The 12,616-nt window shown below is 36.3% G+C and overlaps 1 protein-coding gene across 2 annotated transcripts in view; it reads right to left on the reverse strand.

Moving 5' to 3' along the window:
• Positions 1 to 1,192: 1,192 nt before the first annotated feature.
• Positions 1,193 to 12,616, reverse strand: part of PPP4R3A (protein phosphatase 4 regulatory subunit 3A) — a 41,178-nt gene continuing 29,754 nt past the window's right edge. For both annotated transcript variants that reach the window (XM_063399226.1, XM_063399228.1), the window contains 9 exons: positions 12,338 to 12,454; positions 11,936 to 12,067; positions 11,744 to 11,846; positions 10,654 to 10,812; positions 9,331 to 9,500; positions 7,680 to 7,822; positions 5,060 to 5,250; positions 4,328 to 4,554; positions 1,193 to 2,074 (listed from right to left, as the gene is read on the reverse strand). In XM_063399226.1, the coding sequence (XP_063255296.1) occupies positions 1,961 to 2,074; positions 4,328 to 4,554; positions 5,060 to 5,250; positions 7,680 to 7,822; positions 9,331 to 9,500; positions 10,654 to 10,812; positions 11,744 to 11,846; positions 11,936 to 12,067; positions 12,338 to 12,454 (1,356 nt within the window). In that variant the 3' untranslated portion in view covers positions 1,193 to 1,960. The remainder of the gene's footprint in view (positions 2,075 to 4,327; positions 4,555 to 5,059; positions 5,251 to 7,679; positions 7,823 to 9,330; positions 9,501 to 10,653; positions 10,813 to 11,743; positions 11,847 to 11,935; positions 12,068 to 12,337; positions 12,455 to 12,616) is intronic.

Below are 12,616 nucleotides of genomic sequence, written 5' to 3' on the forward strand. Positions count from 1 at the left end.
AAACAGCATGGGGACTCAGCCTGCAGCAGCAGAATGTGTCTAATCCTGTAGTGACCACACGCACAACTCCTAATCTAGGTAAAACTTACTGCTGAGAAGGGCCCTATCACAGACATTTCAAATACATTGTAAATCTCAATCTTAGAAAGTGATTACAAATTAACTCTTTGAGGAAAAGATGGCTAATAACCTCTCTCTACTGCACACGCATTTAAATGCAAACTGGCTGGTGTGTGCTCACAAGGCCCACGCACTGAAGCTTTGCCTTTTGTGGTTGGTACAGAACCTGCCACGCCATCCACAACGCTCAGAAACAAAGTGTCCACCTACCCGCGGGCATGCTCACCTGTGATCCTGCCTCAGAGTCTCATTTATTTCTATTTGTATGGATACATTTATATATTAAACATCATGATTGTTGCAACACTGGTGTTTGGAATGCCCGAAAGGAAATCAGCTCTTGAAAACAGATGTAAAAAAAAAAGGTCTCTCTTTTACAAAGGAACTGAACAAAGGCCCCTTCATAGGAAGCACTGCTGTGCAAAGTCATCTTCTGTGAGGAAGCAGGATATAATGACTAATTTCAAATTAGTATTATTTAAACTTTTGGGAAAAAGGGAAAGAAGGTGGTCATTGGTTTAGACCAAGTCAATTGCTGTTTTTCAACTGAGTATTAGAATAAATTTCAAAAGATGGTATCCTTGTAAAGAGTTTATTCTACAACCATCTCTTATTCACTAAAACTGGTATTCCAAAGAGAATCAGAGATTTTTAAAAAATATCACTAATGCTGTTTTCCTTCAGCTTTAATTATTTCTTTTTTACTTTTCTAAGTCAAATGAGTCAGTATGTTGGTACTCCTAATTCATCCACCTTGAATTTTGATGAGTTAATTACCATCACTGTTCTGCATTAGGAAATTTCAGACTCTTTGGAATACTGATTTCCTATTATAGGTTTAATTCCTTTTATTTCATCCCATTTCCCTGATTTTTCTCTCAACAGGTGCTGCTGTAAATTTAATATAAAATATTAAGTCACAAAATAGTATTGCTTTTATGCATATTGTTGCAAGATTTTTTTTCTCCAATAAAAACTATACCATTTTCCATAAAATCCTTAAGGTATCAAGAACTGTGATGCAGAACAAAATTACACACAGTGTGAAACAGGTACCAGCACAACAGTGAGATTATATTACATCAAAAAATTTTAATGGTCCCAAATATATACTCAACAACTAAGCATACACTCAGGGGGGCAAAAAAAATTATGACACAAAAGTGACCACATCTAGAATTCCACTCAATCTTTAATCAAGAAGGGACAAACAAATCCCCCACCTCAAAAAAAAATTTCTGCAGTTTAAAGGGCAAAGGGAACAGATTTAAAAAAAAAAGAGGAAACTTTATATTCGGCCCTCCCCCGCAGAGGTTTTTAAAACCTGTTGTAGCTTGAGTAAAATGTTCAGAATGTACGATTTCAAAGGCAGGTCTCTTTTATACAAAGAAACTGCTGGCATTCTTAACTAGTGAAGAATTATGGCAAAACCCGCCTTTTCTTCAGAAGTCTCACACATGGTCCAAGAAAGCATATTCTGATTGTAGCAACTGACCAGCCAATCCAGAGTTCCACTAACAAAACTCCTGCCCTGTTGGCTTTTTTTTCTTTTTTTCTTTTTTTTCTTTTTTTGTTTTGTTTTGTTTTCCATTTCCTTCCCTGAGAAAAGGGCAACGTGGTCCAAGCTGGAGAGCTCAAAGGCATAAGTCTTTCCCCTAAATGAAGTATTTCTACTTCTTCTGCTCCTTTGAATTGGCACTTGATTGGCAGAAATCCATTTGTATAGGTTGATCTGTGTCATACACAGTAATTCACAAAAGATTGCTGCTTTGCTGTGGGTTTGTTTTGTTTTTGGAAAAAAAATCCCTCCCCAACTGGTAATGTTCTTCAGCAGTTGCCATTATGATGACTCAAGCTTTGCTTTCTTTGACAAAGGTAAAGTTTCCTCTTTATCTTCATCTTCATCATCCTCTTCATCATCATCAGGATAATCTACAAGCCCAACGAGGCCTCCCTACAAAGACAGACCCAATTTTTATAATTAGGAGAATGTTTATACACCAGTAATTCACAAATGCATTGTAACACGATGTTTGCAATATTGCCATAAGCACACTGGTTCAGAAGGTTTTGAATAAAATGATGCAGAACAAAAATAAATCCTTCAGTATGAATGAAAATGACATTATCTGAGAAACGTTTAAATGAATAAATCCAAAATCGGGTTTTACCGATCCAGGTGGAAATATTTCAAGTTGAAATTTAAGTAAAAAATCTACATGATTTTGCTAAGTGCCACTGCAGCTCCATGGGTAAACACACAGTTTATTTTTACTGAGCCCAGCTGACTGCATTGAGCAATCTGGAAGCATTTCAAAAACAAATGCAGAATACCCTTCAATTTGAATTTTTGAATTATGATACTTTTAGAACACAGTTTGTCTTCACAAAAATTAAAGAGTGTAGTGACAAAGAATTTTTTTGAATAATATAACTGAATGATGTGTACAGGTTACAAAGTTTAAATAACTTGTCAGCTGAAAATAAAAATGTATCTAGACTAATTTAAAACTCTCTTGTATTGCAAATAGCCACAAATTTAAGATTAGGCAGCTCCAGACTCTTGAAGAAGCAGCATGAATTTCTGAAACTTCCCCTAACTATGTTGCAATGTCTGAAGCTTAACCAGCATTTGACTACAAGGGCAGCTGTATTCACATACTTTACTCAAAGGTCCTATTACTTATTCAGGTGCTTAATAATGGACAGCCAAAGCAGAACATTTCAGTCAACTGTATACCAAAATACAACTTGAAAAACAAGTACACATATTCTGTACAATCAAATGCACATAACACTGAGTATACTACACCTAAAGCCACAACATCATTTAATTAATGAAAAACCCAATTTCAACACTGTTCCTAGTTTGTGACTGTGGCATGTTTTACTCTGAAAAAAGGTAAGACACCTGCTGCCTGAAACCATGAGTGTTTTTCTGTGCACTGCATGTTCCCCTTTGTAACCTAAACATTTTTCTTTTGTCACCACTACTTGAATTCACGGAGTCAATACTTTAGCCAATATATTCCATATGTAAAGAGAGACTCCATTTCAGACTCAAGGAATTACACTGTCTGGGAGTGAAAAACACTGATAGACAGAAGGGATTTGCAAGCCAATTCCATCCCTTTCAGAAAGCATTTGACTAACTCTTGGGTTATGCAAGGAGTTTCCTCCACAGAGGAATAAAATGAAAGAGGGATTTAGATGAAGGGTCCTTGCATTCTTCCATCAGCCAAACTCTTTTGATCCAGGTGTTTTCAAGAGAATGCAATCCAAATACAAACTCTTAAGCCATGTTGAGTGAAAAAAAACACCAAACCCTAAACCCCCATTTACCTTCACTAGAAGTTAGCACTGCAAAACAAGGATGAATCAGTGTTATTCCAAGACTATCTGACAACTGATATACATACCTCACCTTTCAGAAATGGAAACACTTGTTTTATGAAAATAAATTCTCATTACCTTAACTGCACTGTATCAACACTACCTTATCTGCCCCTCTGTGCTGGGAAAACAGCAGTCACTCTCCTGACTCAGTTCAGACATTTTTATTCAAAAATCTGATAAAATCCAACAGTGTCCTAAAATGTATTTAAAAATGCTAGTTTTGAATATTCACTCCAAGTTACAGCACTCTTTTAAAGTGGCCTTCTTCTTCTACTTCAGAATGTTCCAAATCAAAATTATAGATTAGTTCAAAGGTTAAAATGTCACACTCGAGTATTAAAAATGGTTCTGGCTTACAGCTATCACCACCCAATGAAATTTCTTTCTTCCACATAGGTCAGTTATAGAATTTTGAACAATATTAAAATGGTGATAGTAGAAATCTCAATGGATGTGGCAGGACACTGAGGGATCTACCACAATTTGGCTATGTTTCCAAAATACTTATTTTTACCTGTCAAATATCCCTGTGCAATTTAACATTAAGTACAGTGTTGTCTGTATTTCCCAGCAAATATTACTGCTAAAAGTGACTACAGCCATGCTTCCTACTTGACAATCTGGGCACTAAAAGAGCTTTTTCATATACAGCAGATCTCATTTAAAATGTTGAAGGCCAGACAAGAAGTACACACAAACCAGACAGTCCATTACTGCTGAACTTGTCAGGACTTACACAAACTTTAGAGAGATGCAAAAGCAAATTCCTACTCGGGAACAATGAAGTCAACCTACAATCATTCAAAATTACCTTAGTTGTAATAGCTGCCATCTGAGATGTGCTTTTAGAAACTGATCCAGGGGAGCCAGGGGACCCTGGAGACCCAGGAGACCCAGGGGATCCAGGCAGATTACTTGCAGATGACTGGCTGGTAAGGTTAGATTTTGTACCACTGGAAAAAGAAAGCTTGAAACTCGGGCTCTGACGACCTGAAAGGTTAGTTTTCAGAAGAACTTCCTTTTCTTCACTCTCTTTCACTGGAAAGAAAAAAAAAAGGCAACAGTAAAGCAGTATTATTGAGTGAAACATTTAAAAACAAACCACTTCAGTGTTTGGGAAAAAGCTTAATACTTTATATATAATTCAGTTAAGTGAGTCTTTTTTCCATAGATTTTGTCCATACTATTGTACCACCTAGCAGCAGTTGTTACTGGCCAGGAATGAACACCTTTGTTCTACCAATGGTATCATATTTATGCAGAAAATTTCGAGTTATAAATGTTACATGTATTCAATACATAACGTTGAATTAAAACCCAAATAAAACACAGAGAAACTTGACTATCAGTGAAGATTTTAATTCAAATGCTTTAAGAAATCTACAACACATTTTGTATCATTCTGCTTTTTAAAGACAACAAAACTTTTTTAAAGTGTGGTCTACCAAACGGATGTTGCAATTTCAAAATAAATACAGGCAAATCCTTCATTGCAGTAGGACTAAATAATACAAGTTATGGCATTCCTCTTCTCATCACTTACATTTTTTTCTTTCCATAAATTTACTGATAGGGTCCATAATATCCTCATCATTTTTAGGCTTGTCAGAAGGGGGCACCACTGCCTCTCCATCTTCCATATCATCCTCATCAGTATTGAACCACATTTCCTCCTCATCCTCCAGGGTTCTTGCATCCCTTCTGTACCTGTGGTTTCTCAAAATGGAGCGCATGCTGCAGAACAGTAAGTTTTAAAAGCTTAGATTCAGAAATCAACTTAGATTGATAATAAAACTTCTACTGGACACTCAATGACAGCTTACAGATCCGTACACTGCAGAGCAATAAAAACACCAGGAAATAATTCCCTAATGTGAACCTTTGTCTTTTCAATGCAAATATCATTAAAAACTTCTCTGTATAATGAATCAAATGAAGTACAACTCTGCTAATAGCACATTCAGACTACTTGATCACTACAAAATTCTGTAGCATATAAACAGCACCATTAAAAGTAATTTTAATAAATCTCACTAAAGTGTCGCGTTCAGGTGTGGTTTATCAGTTTTGCATTGGTAAATAAAAAGTTGTAAAATAAAGAGTTTAGAAATACAGACTTATGCTCTGAAAATACTTTGTAACCTGTTAGTAATCAGGGTCCAACAAGTTAGAAAAAAGTAAAAAGTAATAAAAATCTAACTTAAATATGACTCCTGCTTTAAGCAGAGACATTTAACAGAAAGCACTCTCTCTCTGCCACATCCACCTGTTACAACTTTTGATCATTTATCAGTTATTCTTCATTTTTCAGAGCCTTGGATATGAACTGCTACCTCTCTCTCCCTATTTGATCTTTATCAATAGAAGTGGAAGAGACACTGAAAACATTTTCATTGCTAGATGTTGATTTTAACAGTCAGTTTACAAGGGCAGCATGAAACTCTTGATGAAGCACTTCACAATTTACTGGATGAAATTTCATGTTTTTCATGCAGTGTCTGTTACTGGCATCAAAATGTTAATAATACAACCCAGACATTTGCATTATTGAGTGCAAGAAAAAGCCTGATGGGAAAAATTTGAACATTACAAGCTATTGAGAGTAAAAATGCTAAATGTACTTTTAATAATAAATCTAGTTACAAGTAAGTTGCCTGCCAGCATTATCATACATCTATACATACTACATCATTTTACATTTTATTGAAACTCAAGTTCTGCTAACCGCACAAAACTCTTAAGTGGAACTCTAATGAAGACTTTTGTGCCCTGTGTCAACAACATGTTGGGCTCCTTCCTTACTGAACTACTCTGCTACAATACGTAAATAGATTCTTGTTGTTTGTGCATTTTATTATTTCTGTGTTTTCACTTTAAAAATCACATGCACTGTGACAGGACTTGTGCAGTCACTATATAAGATGTAGGAAGCAGCTTGAGCTACAGATCTCCTGAAGCTCTGTTTTCTGTTGCATAAACTCATGCAGCACAACCACTTAGCTCAATGTAAGCCAAGAAAAAACTACAACTTTTCTTGCTATGCTGGATAGAAATTAGTGAAGAAAGCAGCTGGGTGTTCTTTCCCACAGATACTTTAATGTAAATAAGAATCACAGCCTTGGATTCACAGCTGTTTAAGTGATAAGCTCAGCTGACATAAACCAAAATAATAACATCGCACTTTTAACACCTCAGTACTCAAAACTGCAAATCCTGCACATGCTCTTGAAGGTGCTTCAATGTTTTAAAATAAATCTACACTTATAGTCTCATTTTAATTGTACAACTCTCAAATTTAAGTATTAAGAAATCTTGTGGCAGGAAATAAAAGTCTGAAATTTCAAGATATCCTAGTAGGACTAATCAGAATTAATTTGAATGTGTTTTCAAACTAATTAAAGACAGCAAAACAAGAACAGATCTTGCTAACAATTCTTAAGAGTCATCTGTTCACACAAGCAGTCATTTTGTTTTAATGAAACTAGACATAAAGCAAAAGTAAATGAAGCAAAAAGGCCTAAACTTCCTATTTTTATACATCTCAACCTTTTAACTGTGGCCAACTGTGTACTAAGGAAGGGAACTTCTGCTCTGGCAAATGAAGGAGCAATTCAAGCCTTGCATCAGAATGCTTTTTACTCCATCAGCAAATCTAACAGGCACAAAAAACCATTCTCTGAAAATTTCTTTTTATGTTCTGTTCCTCAGGCATTTTGATAAAGCCTATCTAAATATCTGCTCCCACAACTAAAATAAAAGGAAATCTGACGTGAAAATTTTTGAAGGAAATATCCACAGAATGGTAATTCACAACTGAACAGTCTTTCAAATTAACAGTAGAAATCTGTTATTTAAACAAATCAACTCAGTAGAGATATTCGGTAGCCTTCCAGCCTCATTACAGTACTGCACATAAGTTTAAGATATGATAAATTAACATTATGACTGGGGGTCCACCAACTAACATTTGCTGAAAGTTGATCAAAAATCTGTAGCAACATATTTGAAAATCACACTTTTAATCAAGTGGATTCAGCAAGGCTTGAGATGCAAGCAGGAATCTGAATTATCTACATTTCCCAATATAAGACAACAACCCACCAATAGTCTGATAAGAGAATTAAAGCATCAATATGCTACTAAGAGCATTTAGGGTATTTTACCTGTCAAGTTTTGGATTATCTTGTCTTTCCCTTTGTTGCTCAAATCGTAGTTTCAGTCCTTTGAATGTCTGCACATAATCTACATCTTCCAGAGCCTTCCAGTAATTTTCAATTACATGTGCTGTTAACGATTTTATATCTTCCTATAGGAAGAAACAAACATAAAGTGACTTATTTTCATTCAAATTAGTTTATTTAATACAATATAAAAAGTAACTGAAAGGAGAATGCCAGAGCAAACACTGTATTAATTAAATCATGCAAAAATGAGTATCATGCATATAAGTGTAATTAAAAATCTAGAGCCTGAAGTATTTGATTAGCAAAACAGCATCAATTATCTAGCAGTATCTCCTTCAAAACATTACAGAACCTAAGCCTGATAAAAACTATACCAAACCCAATCCCCCGACACCAAGAGATATTTTCATACTGATAGAGAGCACAGTGTGCAGTCCCTTCAGGGACAGGCTGCTCCAGCAAGGGCTCCCTGGGGGGGTCACAAGTCCTGCCAGTGAAGCTGCTCCAGTGTGGGCTCCTCTTTCCACAGGTCCTGCCAGGAGCCTGTTCCAGCACAGGCTTCTGGAGGGGTCAGAGCCTCCTTCAGGCATCCACCTGCTCTGGCCTGGGGTCCTCCACAGGCTGCAGGTGGATCTCTGCTCCACCATGGACCTCCAGTGGGCTACAGGGGGACAGTTTCCTCAGCATGGACATCACCACAGGCTGCAGGGGAACCTCTGCTCTGACCTCAGCCAGTGGCACATTCATCTCGGAGGCAGCTGGCATTGGCTCTACTGAACACAGGGGAAGCTTCCAGCAGCTTCTACAGAAGCCACCCCTTTAGCCACTGCCCACCACTGCCACTGCAAGCCCAATACTCCACTGTTACAAATCATGACCACCTATATAGATGAACTTTTTTCGTAGCTTCAAAACCAGTTTTCAATCAACTCTTCCATGATGATCAGGTCATCTTATTCTTGAATTACCCCAAGTCCCAACTCAAAGAAGAAAGAGGTGATCGACACTGAAGTTTCAAGAGCTGACAATGTGTGGTGACTTAGTCCTCCACAACTGTCTGCACCCTAGCTTGGCCCATTTACCACATTTACAGTCTCTACAGCATCTTGTCAGAATCTGGATGCAATCAACAGCAAGGAAATAGTACTGTGCAGACAGCCAAACCAGCTTGAATATTTAAGAGACTCCCCATGGAAGGAACTTGGTAGCACTCCATTAAAATAATAAAAAGAGACTAGTATTTCTTCTGTGTAATTCCATATTCCATTGAATTGGCATTACAGAGCACAGCTAAATGTGATGGGTTTGCAGCAGTAGTTTCTGATTACATTCCTGTCATAACAAGCCCATCCAATCTGCATGATGAAATTTGATTAGTGCTGCCTTTGCAAATCTGGGTACTGTGAGTACAGGAACAAGTGAATTTAATCTTCAAGTAAAGGTACTGTTTGAATGTAAGAAAGAACATGTACAAATATGTAACAGTGATATAAAACACAGCTCATATAAATACAATATCATACAGTCCCATTATGATAGCATAATTTAGGGCAAAAGCAAAAAGAAAAGTAATCTTGAATTACAAGACTAAACAACACAGTAATTATCTTCAGCACATAACAGGACTCACCACTCGGATAAATTCGAACATCTCTATTATGGCAGAGTTCATCAGATTGTAACGGGAACCATTATTTAGAAATGCTTTGACCACGGGTTCAAACAAAAAACTTTTCATTATGTAACGGTTGTAGAATTCATCCTTTAGCCCAATTATCTTTCTCTTGAAACGAAGGGCACCTGGAACACATGTCAAAAGAGTTTTTAAATTTAAAAGCAGAATTGCAGAAATCACTCAGCATTAGTTATGGCAATTTACAGCCTCAGTTCATATACAGAAATACATTCAGTTGTTTTCTGCTTCTCAATAGTCTTGACTATACTGCTGAAGGTCACTTACCTGTACTATCATAAAGAAATCCTCCATCATAACTGTACAAATGAAAACACCTCTGTTCACCAAAGAATTCATATGGTATTCTTTAACTGTAATATTACTAATATAAAAATCTATTTTTGACTTTTTAAATTACTTATGGTAAAGGTAAAAAACTCAGAAATTTGCTTATCATCCCTATTATTCAAATGTTTGGTTAAATTAGTTCTCTCTGATTAGAATATAAACGATCTCATTTTAAAATTGGTAAATAACACTTTATTCACACACATAGCAAGGCAAAGGCTTGATTTACAACCAGTTTAAAGCTCTTGCTGAAACTCCAAAGTATACACAAGTGAGAGAATGTCCATTTATAAAGAGGAAGTACAGTATCACATGGCACCACATTTTGCTTAGCAACCATGTGTACAGGTTATTTAGGTACAAAATGTAAAAGGTACTTATTGTATGGTACTGCTCAGACAACTTAAGGCTTTGGTTCATTAACTCTAAGTGCGCAACAGAATTACAGAGAAAATCTCTTACTTGCCTCCAGAATAAAGTCTGCTTTGACACTACTGAGCTGAGCATGGTCAAGAAACTACCACAGTCTGAAGAGCAGCACACTGAACTTCTGTGCAGTTTAATGCAGTCAGGTAGTCACAGCTCTAATTGAGTACTTCTGATAATTTCTACTTAAAAATATCAAAACTTACAATATTCTCTGAGTACATTCAATACTGACATACCATCTCTTCAACTGCCCTCTCCACTGAGATGAAGCAAAATCCTTCTCTTTTTAGGGTAAAAATCTATCTATAAATGCAAAATCATTTACTAATAGAAGCTGATATATCTATAACCTAGTATGAGAAACATAGACTATAACAGTAGAATTTCTGTATTCCATCAAAAATTGTCATGATCTATGAACAGTTTTTTTCCAGCAGAGTGAAGATATGTATCAGTTCACATTCACAAAATTGTAGTTTATTCCTTAGCTTTCAAACTTACACAATGCCAAGAAGGCGTGCTTTGAGGCCATGAGCACGAGTACCCTTCGCAGGATATCTTTGTTAATAATGTAGTTTTTTATGTGATAGGTATGATGTTCTACACAGAAAGTTAGCAATTCCAGTATTAATGCCAAGAGCTGGGCTGTCTGAAAATCATCTGTAATAAAACAAAACCAAAATAATTAAACGTATCTGGAATACTGCCTTCAGAAGCTAACTTCAAATACCCAACTACACGCCAGTAAACATTTCCAAGGTTTTTTTATTTTCCCATAGACATTTTGCAGAACATGCTGCAGGACTTAAGTCTTTAAAACAGAAATTGAATGAATTTGTTATGGACTGAGTATTTTCTATGAACACAGGTATGGCAGGACACTCTCTTAAAATATGGAACCAGTTACATTTTTCTTAAATTGGTGTTTGAAGGTTCAGAGTACAGAATTTATCCCTAACACAAGTAGTCATGCTATTTAACCAAATCTCTCATGATGTCCACACACCTAGACCATAAACTATCACCTCATATGCAGTGTCTTGACTAAGTTTGCACCAAAAATGTGATCTATAATGCCTTTTAACTAAAGTACTATGCAAGAAATATCACCAGGTCTCTTAACACTTGCAGAAAGAACTGCTTCTAGTAGCCAGCATGACCAATTACTTCATCACTGATCTCTTCTTTCTTAGTCTAATGTAGAAACAATACTCTCAAATTCAGCACACCTTCACAGGGGAAATGTTGCAATATTTCTAGTAATCCCTGACCTTAAGAAACCATTTAGACATGTTAAGAAGTCTATGTGTCAGTGAACTGCCCCATGAGTTCCTAAAAATTACACAAGTATTTTATTTTTTGCTAAAGCCAAATTTGCAGCAAATGTTGTTCACTTCTTAAATCAGGTCTCTCTGCAGAGTTTTGTGCTTTTGCATTATTCAAATGACTAAATATTGAATCAGCATTTTACTCTGAACTATGTTTCATAATCTCAGATTCAAATTTGTTAGACAGGAAATGTACTTTGACAATTATTCTGAACACTGACATTCAACAACATTGATGTGCCCAAAATCCAGAGGGTCATTACCTTTGCTAGGCTTGTCCTCTGTGGTATTGGCCAATAAAGGGGCTGTCAGAACATGCATACAATGCTTGTAGAAGAAACCCAAGAACTCTGTCTTTTCTGTTTTCTAAGGAATGAAAAAATATATATGTAACACACATCATCAGACAGCCTAAAAACAATCCAATGTAATTTCATTTGGAAGTATTTACTTACATTGGCAGTGGCAAGCATATTTTCTGGATCAACTAAAGTACGAAGCAAACCCATGAGTAGCACTGCTCCTCCAAGTTCTGGATCTGTGTCACAAATCATGTGTTCTATAATGAGGTTAATGAGTAATATATCCTAAGAGAGGGAAAAAAATTATTCAAAATGCTATTCCCTTGCACCAAATCTGAAATTATACAATGCAACAAGTAACTGTGAACAGGTGAACTCACCTCACCTAACAGAACTCCTTAAAACACAGCAGTTCAACATCCTGTTACCAAATTCCAAATTACTTCTTCAAAACTAGGGCTCATGTCATTCACAGAATCATAAATATACCCCAGTAACTTCAAACCCCAGTAATTTCAAAACCAATACAGCCATTTCTGAGGACTCTCTACTTACATCATCATTCTGCTGCGCTTCCTGCATGACAAATTCTCGTACCATGGATGGGTTGTATTCAACCAAATATGAGAAGATATCAGTGGCTGCACTTCGTACTTGTGCATCATCCATACCCTGGAAAAATCAAATAAAATCATTGTTTTCTTGAAAGGGTTCAATGGAACCAGAAAACATACAGCTTTAATTCCTTCTCAGAAATCACACCTAACTATTGCTAAAGCCCTACGCTAAAACTAAGTCAACTCTCACATCACTGTAAATTTGACAACATTTGGA

This window comes from Prinia subflava, chromosome 5 (assembly GCF_021018805.1).
Source record: "Prinia subflava isolate CZ2003 ecotype Zambia chromosome 5, Cam_Psub_1.2, whole genome shotgun sequence".
Lineage (NCBI taxonomy): Eukaryota > Metazoa > Chordata > Aves > Passeriformes > Cisticolidae > Prinia > Prinia subflava.